Genomic DNA, 9,312 nt, shown 5'->3' with positions numbered 1-9,312 from the left:
AATCTGCTATGACAGCAGTAGATTCTACTTGATTCTAGATTGTAGGTCTACTTCCTGTTGCCGAAAACCCATTCCTAACACTAGAAACAGGCTGTTCCTGTTACTGTGCCTATCGGAAGATATGTTCCAGCATCAACACACACATTCCAAGTAAATCTTTTTTTTTCCAGAACTGTGAGAATGTTCTGCCAGTACTTGAAACTATTTTTTTTTGTCAATATGATTGCATGAAAATTATTTTTCCTAGGTATTAGCTGGGTAGTGCAGTTGTAATCTACTGTGTGTGTATGAATTTTCAAGGGACTGTTTATAGCATGCAACTGAAAACTGTTTTGGAAAGCTTTTTAGTGTATGTCTGGAGATGCTTGCATTAAACCACCTATTTTCAGTGCCAGCTCTGTGTGTTGTATAAATCTTTCACAGCTTGTTTATCTTACATTTTTTCCATTGTCAGGTCAGATTTATGGTGCTCTACCACTTTATTCATAACAAAAATGAGGACTGATTGTTCAGTGATTAGCTAATGATTAACAGATGGAAACTGTTGGCAGGTTCCTATTCTTTTCCAGCTCACAGACCTTAAAAGGCTGCTGTCCCCATCAGTCACTGTTAAGAAGTGCATTTGCCTGGGCCCTGTGCCTGTTCTCTTCCCTGCAATGTCACCTCCTGAATGATGCACTGTGGCGGGGGAAGGCCAGGCCATGCTGCCATCCGGTGATTCCATTGTTGTCCTTCAGGAACAGCCCTGAGATGAGGGCACATGGTGGGGTAGGTCCTGTTCAGGTACTGGATGTCTCCCGCTCCTGTCTGATCTGCAGACTGTGCTGCGTCTGTAGATTCAGCAGCACTGTAGCCCTGAGCAGTTGAGGGTAGCACTTGAGCAGGGGCAGTAGGGTGGTTCAGGTCAGGTTCTGCAGAAACGCAGGATGAACAGGCTCTCTCTCCCAGCACGGCGAGACAGGCATACCTCCCCCCGCAGCCCAGACTTGCCCAGTAGACTGATGATCTCCTCTGTGGGGGGTGGGAGACAGGAATCACTAACAGATGCAGCAGTGTACAGACATGGACTGAAGGCTTAGTGGCCATAATACCTGGCCACATATAACCCCAATACTCAAGTGGTAGTATCTATTTCTGAGCTCAATCTTTCCCTGTCATTAAAAAAAATCTGCATATCCATAAGACAGCTTGCTATGCTCTGACTCATGACTGCCTCAAGAAACTAGCACACTTTTATGAGTAAACCAATGACATTAGGTGTCCCACCTGGGTCATTTTCAGCAACAGTCACCAGGTAGAACAGCCCCTGCCAGGACAGCAGCTGTGGAACTAGAGGGAAAAACCTGTCCATCACTTCTCGGCCCCGCCTCCCTCCAGCCCAGGCAGCCTCAATGCCACTGCCACCAACCTAGAGAAACACTGCTGGCGTCAAATCATTACATGTCCCAATATTAGTGCCATTAAAACATTAATATATAATAAATAAATAATAAAATATAACTATTTCAGTCAAAGGATTGGGTATATTTGCAGGTATTCTACAGACTGGACCAGAGTTTTAGAGGTGTGTAATATACTAGGTGGGGCAAAGGCAACATCCTTCAAGGCATACCTTTAAAATAAACTGGTTAATGACAATAGGGCAAAATGTTATCTGCAGTCACAGTTTAGTTAATGCCCATGGTAATGTACTCAGTTCAGACTACTGATTTTAATGCCAATTCTGTTACATGGTAGGTGTGTATAACACCGGCGTTTTTTTTTTACCTCCTCTGATGGGGTAACAACATATGGTGGATTGAAAAGCAGAACCTCCACCTTTCCACAGAGCCGTGGGAGCAGAGCATCCACCTGTACAGTGCCGGAAAAACAGGCAAACCATCAGCACTAACACAGACTCTCCCAGCCTGATGCCAAAGTCCACAGACTGAAAAACAAAACTACCCACATTACATATCACTGTACCATACCAAAAAGAGTGATAAAAAAGACTAATTTCACCTTGAAATGAACACTGTGTTCTTTTGGAGCAGCTGTAATATTACAGGGGAGTGGATCTAAGTGACAATCAGCACTGTACCTCACTGCAGAAAAGTAGCCAGTCACACAGTAATGACACAGAACACCAAAGGTGACGAAGGCAAAAACAAGACCTGACAGTGTGTAGACATGGAATAAATGGTGAAAAAAGGGATGTCTTATTTGAAGAGATGAAATGTAAACTGGCAACTACATACAGGAATACTGAGATTTCTGGAAGATCACAGCTTCTGGTGGGTAGTTTCATATAGAAAATTAGAATTTATAAACAGAATTTATTGAGCAGCGTCTTAAACAGTAAAGAAGTAGAGAAATTACGATCTCAGTACATGGGATGTCCTTCAGAAATCAGCTCCACTGTAAAAGGAGTTTGTGTCACTATCAAGTACTACATGGCCTGAACTCTGACATGGAAGAAAGAAAACTGTACCAGTGTGTCACCTATGGACTCGATCTAGAGCACCATGCTAAAAACACTTTGTAACGTGAAAGCGGTCTTGAGAGGGGGTGACAAGAAGCTGCCAGACAGTTAGAGGCTGGGCAGACAGTGAGTAGATGGCTGGGTCAGGAGCAGACACAGTGATGTTCGTAGACATCCCTGTCTGTCTCACCAGGTCCGTGACAACGGGCTGTAGACTGACAGCATTGCAGCTGGATGTCTCCAGAGTGCACTGCGCTGCTGCCGGGTTCACATCTGTGCAGCTGTGGGAGACAGAGGCCCGCACATACACAGTATCTCAGAAACTGACAGAAATAGACCCAGCAGCTCAACAGCTTCAAGTGCAGAAGAAGCTCAAAGGTATACAGCTTCAGCTTCTACAGCAGTCACAGATATGCAGCTTCAGCTCCTGCATTACAGTACTCACAGGTAAAAAGCTTCAGGTCCAATTACTGAAGCTAAGAAGGCAGACACCACCCCTGAGCCACTGCCCACCTCCAGACACAAAGATGGCCTGTACAGGAAGAGAGCGTGTAGTTTCAGGTGGTTATCTTGTCCAGTGCAGCATATTTGCACATGAAGTGGGGCACCCTTCAAGTGCACTATAACTCCCAGAATACTGCCATGGCCTTCTCTGAACTAATCTTCCTGCTTGAGGCAGAAGTTGCCTGCATTCAGATTTCCCAACAATTCAAACCTTTATCACTGTAAGATAAACAGCAAAACTAACCCTAGACCAGCACTTGCGGGCAACTTTTAACTAGAGGGAATTTGTCTCGGTAATGACCAATGGAGAAAATTGGACCACCCACCTGATAAGGCGCAGCCTATTAGCATCCTGCTCCAGAGCATCAATCAACAGGAAAGAGTCCTCAGCAGGCTCATACACTTCAGCAAAGGGGCCACGCCCAGCGTGTGAGTAGGCGGGGGTGGGGATCATCCTGGCAGACAAGCGGGGCGATGTGCATGTGTGGTCAACCATGCACGGAACAGCCAATAGATCCTCCAACTCGTAACTCCTAAAAATGGAAATTCAGAAATAGAGATGAACATACAGGCACGAGACTATGACTGTGACAGGGTCAAACGTGTCCTATCAGTTTTGGTTAGCTACTTTCTTTAAATTCCTGACTGGACAGTGTCACACTGATCCAGGGGGTCTGGTTTAGTCATAGCCACAAATGAATGGATATGTCAAGGTCATGGCAGTCGAAAACAGAGAGGGAGACAGCCATCACTTCCGGATCTTATAATCCAAGGATAAAATATTGCCATGTCCATAATCACCTAAAAGTAGTTAGCCAAAACGCTAAAACGTTAGTCAATCTGTTATATATCTTACTTAAAGTACTTCACATCACGTTCAACATCAGAATCATGCCATAAACGAAGGGAAGCTGGGTGATGCCCTTTCGGATAAAACTCCATACAGCTTGTTACTTTGAATTCCCGAACGAACAGAGCTGTCTTGGCACACTACCAAGTAAATAGCTTTGTAACTATTAGCATGCGAAACAAGTTATATTATTGTCATTCTGCATACAGGCGTTTAAAAGCGATTAGGTAATCTGTAAACTAATTACAATGATGCCTAGCTACATCAATGTAAACCATGCTCTAGTCTAAAAGACAGAATCCCGGCACCAGCAACGTAATGATTCTGACTGGCGTGAGAAGAGGGAAATCAGACAGTTGGGCACGATTTTCCGCCTCTTAAAGAACACAATAAACCCCTTGAACGCCTAAACAGCACCTTACAAATTGCCTGTCTAGCAGACTGCGGTTTTGTGTGACATGATTTTAGCTGATATTTAGATTTTCCACACAAAAGTGTAGTTAGCCACCTGTGGTGGATCTGCATCCCTGAACGATCGTGAACTAGCAAACGTTAGCTAGCAAGCTGTCTAATTATAACAAGACAATTCAACAGAAAAATCACTTAACGTATTCCGTCTTTGTACTCTATTCCTCATGTACTCCAATCATCGAACACCTACAACAGTTCCTAAACTTAAAAAAATGGCATGCTACATCACCATGCGGCATAACACTCGGTGAACGGTCCTGCTTACCTTCCTTTTCCTGTTTTGCCCAAATGCATTGTGGAAGTTGAAGTTTATGCGATTTATGCGACCTCAGCAGGCACTGACAAACTAAGACGAGAGAAAATTGGTATAATTGATAGGAAACAGGATTCAGTCGTTAATAATATAAAAAGGCCTTTAAAAATAAGCAGATGTGCTGACACTGTACCACAAATTGAAGTTGAAACACCGACATCCATGTATTATTGGAATGTGGGCTACCATCTGAGGTTTATTGCACAGGTTGTCATATTTTAAGGTTGGAGAGCATCTATTATCTGTATAGGCCATATATTATTACAGTACGTGTGCTTTATTTTAGTCTTAATTTATTTATATACCAACGGATTGTATTTGACTACTGCTGTAACCGTGTCTTTAAGTGGTGTATGTGCGTACTTTTGCCTGATTATGGATTCATGCTGCTTTTATTCTCTTCTTTATGACTGGACTGCAGACCCTCTACCTCTGGAGCACCATGGTCTGTGGACAGTGTTTCCACACAGTAAATCTAGGTTGACTATATGCCAACATGAAAGGTGGCTCCGTTCACCTTTGAGTCTTAAGACCAGGTGACCTTACACTTGATCTATGATTTTTTTCTTATTTGTCTTGTCTTTGTCTGAATCTTAGAATGTGTAATCCTGTTTTATTTTCACCAAAGATAACAGTCACGTAAGAGATCACAACCTTATCTCCAACTCTCTTTCTCTGATTTTATTTAGGATAAGCCTTGTAAGACCAGATTGATCTAGTAATAACTCAGTATTGCTCATTAACAGTTTTATTCGTTAACAGTCCTGTTCCTCCAGACACAAGAGGGACCCATAAAGACAAAGCTGTAAAACCAAGTCTAGGAGCTTCAAGCAATGAAGCAAACAAGTTTGTTTTTAATTTAGACATTGTGTACGTTTCAGAGCAGGCCAGCATTTATTGGGCCACACACACTGACAGAGAGGCCAGGTCACTAAAACTGCACACCACTGGGTGTCGCTGCTCTCCTGCTTTGTGGTGTTTTTTGAACACACATATTTTTTGACTGAAAAGCTGTAGATGAGAACTCTGTGTACTCTTGTACATATGAGGAATGTTTTAAATTCTGTGATTGTGGGTGATTGACAGGTTTCACCTTGATGTGAGTGGAGCCAACAGGTGGTATCAGTGACTCAGTGATTTGAAATAATTTCAATGTTTTGGTGTGGAAAGAAAAATCTTTAAAATGATCAGATACAAATCAGTGATGTACATAGTAACTCATTATAGGGTTCGTGAAGCTTCACTCTTCCATCCTATTATAGAGCTGGAACGAGGCTGGCTCACCTGATTCCAGGCTCCAGGTGGTTTTCCATCTTCTTTTTAGCTGTTGACCCATGCTATCTCAACCTTCTAGCACTGCCCTAGGCTGGCCATTACATGCAAGGTGCCCTCACACCTGTTCCAGCATAAACATCCAAAGCAATATATACAGAATGGAGCAGTATGCTACTATTGACGGTTACAATAAATGCTAAGATATAGTTACATCGATGTATGAAGCTTTGCTTTCACATGAAAACCCCAGATTTGGCCCACAGATGCAGTTTTGGCTGTTCTGCAGATGTGAGCAGATGTTAGAATGGGGTTTGGCAGGACTTAAATGGACTTAAAAGGATTAAATGGTGGCTTTGGGTTTGAGGATGGTGGTGATTATGAGATTGGAGTGCACTGCTGTTTTGATTAGATCAGATTCCTTTGGTTGTGGCCATGGGTGTAAACCTTGGTGTTAATTTGATAAGGTTAATCCCTCAGGTTTTGGCTGTGGAATTCAGGCTCGGTGGTAGATTGAAAAGGTGAGTGCCCCCTGGTAAGAGTGCACCCTGAGACAAAGGGCTATGGTGTGCCAGGTAAGCTTGTCCACTGAGACAGGTAACACAAAACAACTGTGAGCCCTGGCACATGGTGTGAGTAGTGACACCTCTTCAAGGGCTTCAAGTGGGCAGCTGAAAGGCCCGTAGCAGATCCCATTATGTTTTTACAGCTGAGAGTTCTCGGCCTGTTTTAATCAAGGGGTCTGCACCTGCCTGGGCCTCTATGTTTTGTGTGTGCTTGTGTACATATTCCTATGTGTGTATGTGTGGGTGTGTGGTTACGGTTTGTGTATGTCAGTGTGTCTTTGTGTGTGTTTAAGTGTCTGCGTTTGTGTGTACTCACGCATGTATGTGTGTGTTTATATGTGTGCATGTGTGTGTATGTGTGTAAGCGTGTGTATGTGTGGGAGAGAGATTATGTGTGTTGGTAGTAGCTCCAAACTCAGGACACAGAGAGCTGTTTGTTGTCCTGGCCAATTCTTACACCCTGGGTGTAGGGTAAAGATCAGAGCACTGAGCTTCTCCACCTTTTACAGGGCCAGGGAGCACAGCAGGAGCGCACAGAACTGGGCCAAAGGATGCCTTGTGCTGAGGGCTTTTTCCAGGCCTCTTTCTGATACAGCACTTATACGCAACATCAACTCCTAACATTTCGGATGACCAGCAGAGGACTTGAACAGATGTATTTGCCGTCAGAGATGCTGCTCTTGGAACTGACAGCTATCATCGGAGCTCTTATCTATAGTATTAAGATTAAGACATATAAAGTGGTATAGGAAAAAGAAGTTTTCTGAAATGACCTTTCCACAACAGTGTACAATTACATAAAGTTTACATACATAAAGTGTGATGCAACTTTTACTAAATGATGAACGATATGAAGGATATGATAGATATGGTCTGATGTTAAATGCTTCACCAGTGGTGACTAAATTTCTGTTTGAAATTGAGAGAAATTGCCAGTATTAGCCATTTCCATCTTCATTTTTATTCACACCCACGTGGGGGCAGTATAACTCTATGCAAGTATGTTACAAGAAACCCTGATTTCCCTTTATGGCTGAGAGATTGATATACAGTTAACCACGAGTCAGAAGTTGTGAGTGTGTGTATATGTGTGTGTGTGTGTGTGTGTGTGTGTGTGTGTGTGTGCGTGCGCGTGCGCGTGTGCGCAGTGGTGCAAGGATGGCATGTCTGCTATAATGTGTGTTTCTGCCATCTCTCCATCCTCAACAACAAAAATAGACTTTTTGTAAAAGGAGATTGTCATGGTGGGCTATGTTTCATTGGATAAGGGTCATGACACAATTCATTAGAATTGCCTCTTATCGGCCTCAGATTCATAAATTAGTAAACATCCTGATCTCATGAAATTTTCCTGTGACATTTTTCCTGCCTTAATTGGACCAATCAGAACTCTCAGCACAAGTATGTTCAGATGTCTCGTGACACATTGGGAGGAGAACTAGAACAGGGGCCTCTGGTTTGAGCCAGACCTCTCCTGTGAACATCTGCATCGTGAATCACAAGCGGCGCTGCACGGGAATGATCCTCCTCTTCCTCAGGGACAGGAGAGTCTGACATCATCAGGAGCTTACACCTGGAGTCAGACACTCTGATAACCTTTTCGCATCTAAAACAAGATAATGTTAAGTCTCGGTTTAGTGCTGGACTGTCTGATTCTGGATCAGTGCTGAGGGTCCTAATCTGCATGAATCTCTTCTTGAATCTCTTCTCTATCATGAAGATACACAAGGACATAATACATTTCTTGATGCCCCATCAGTGCATGGGAGCTGTCAGAGGTCAATAGCAAATAGGTTAAAGAGAGTGCCAGCTGTTGGTGGTAGGTTTTTAAAATGAATTCAAACATAAAAATAGTTTGGGGGGGGGGCTGTATCCATGTTTGATCAACCCTCCCACTGCGAGCAGGACAAGCATGGAGTCTTGACACAAATCACAGGCTAGACACACTGGTGACGCTGTTAAGGGAGTCAGATCTAAAAAAAGGGGGACCCAGATGAAAGCTGTCACCCTCCCAAACAAGGCCAGTACTCACCCTGACCGCTGAGTGTCCACAGCAAAGCAGACATTGGGCAGAGAGATACATAGAGGGGTTAGATTTATGTCTCTGTGGACTCCGTCGGACTACAGAGAGGGGGTGTAAACTGGATTCAGTAGCATCACTGGATTGAGCAGCTTGATTTGTGCACTCACTTCCTGCAGCCTGCAAACAGTTGCACCTTGTTAAAGTCAATGTTGTGTTATACCAGGGGAAAGAAAGAAGTGGAAGCAGTTGTAACGAGAGGGGAGAAGCAAGGGGTACAGACTGCACCAGGCCTGAGGCTCACAAGAGGCACATAAATATGGAGTTTGGCCTACATTCAGCGGAGGACTAATAAAAATGGAATAAGTTATTTTGCTGGTAATGATACGAAGTAGGTGTGATTTTATCACAATGGGGAGCCATATTTGGTTAACTTTCTGTCAACAATGAGCTGGGACTGCCAAGAAGGACTGAGAACAACCATTACTATCGGCCGCCATCCTATCCCCCACACACACTTGCTTGCTCTCACACGTGCTTGTGTTCTCTTTCTCTGTCTCTCTCTCTCTCACACACACACACACACACACACAAATACACACCTGTTTCTATCAGTCCAACCTGAGTCATTTAAAAAAATTGCCGCCTATGATTTTGCCACCAAGATGAGAACATTGTATCCCACATATGAGTCAATGAGCGAAACTGTTACTAGGCCATGAGCTGATGGTAGTATCTCTGTGTTACAATGTCACAAGAAGATTACTCTGGACAAAGTAATCCTGGATCAGCTTTCTGCTGGAAAGGCAGCACACTCGTCATAAGTTTTATCCGGCTGCATGAGCTGACAGCTAT

The 9,312-nt window shown here is 43.6% G+C and overlaps 1 protein-coding gene across 2 annotated transcripts; it reads right to left on the bottom strand.

Moving 5' to 3' along the window:
• Positions 1-888: 888 nt before the first annotated feature.
• On the bottom strand, positions 889-4,537 carry n6amt1 (N-6 adenine-specific DNA methyltransferase 1). 2 transcript variants are annotated; one of them, XM_036540119.1, is made up of 7 exons: positions 4,424-4,537; positions 3,292-3,498; positions 2,907-2,993; positions 2,652-2,742; positions 1,768-1,851; positions 1,267-1,408; positions 889-1,011 (listed from the first exon to the last, which is right to left on the bottom strand). In XM_036540119.1, the coding sequence occupies exons 1-7, from the start codon at positions 4,450-4,452 to the stop codon at positions 905-907; spliced, it is 747 nt and encodes a 248-aa protein (XP_036396012.1). In that variant the 5' UTR covers positions 4,453-4,537; the 3' UTR covers positions 889-904. The 2 variants fall into 2 exon arrangements, with proteins under 2 accessions (XP_036396012.1, XP_036396011.1); XM_036540118.1 differs by lacking the exon at positions 4,424-4,537 and adding an exon at positions 3,822-4,031.
• Between the last annotated feature and the right edge of the window lie 4,775 nt (positions 4,538-9,312).

The sequence above is a fragment of the Megalops cyprinoides genome, chromosome 11 (genome assembly GCF_013368585.1).
Source record: "Megalops cyprinoides isolate fMegCyp1 chromosome 11, fMegCyp1.pri, whole genome shotgun sequence".
Taxonomy (NCBI): Eukaryota; Metazoa; Chordata; class Actinopteri; order Elopiformes; family Megalopidae; genus Megalops; species Megalops cyprinoides.
Note: the sequence above shows the minus strand (reverse complement) of the source record. Positions and strands in the feature narration are given on the sequence as shown.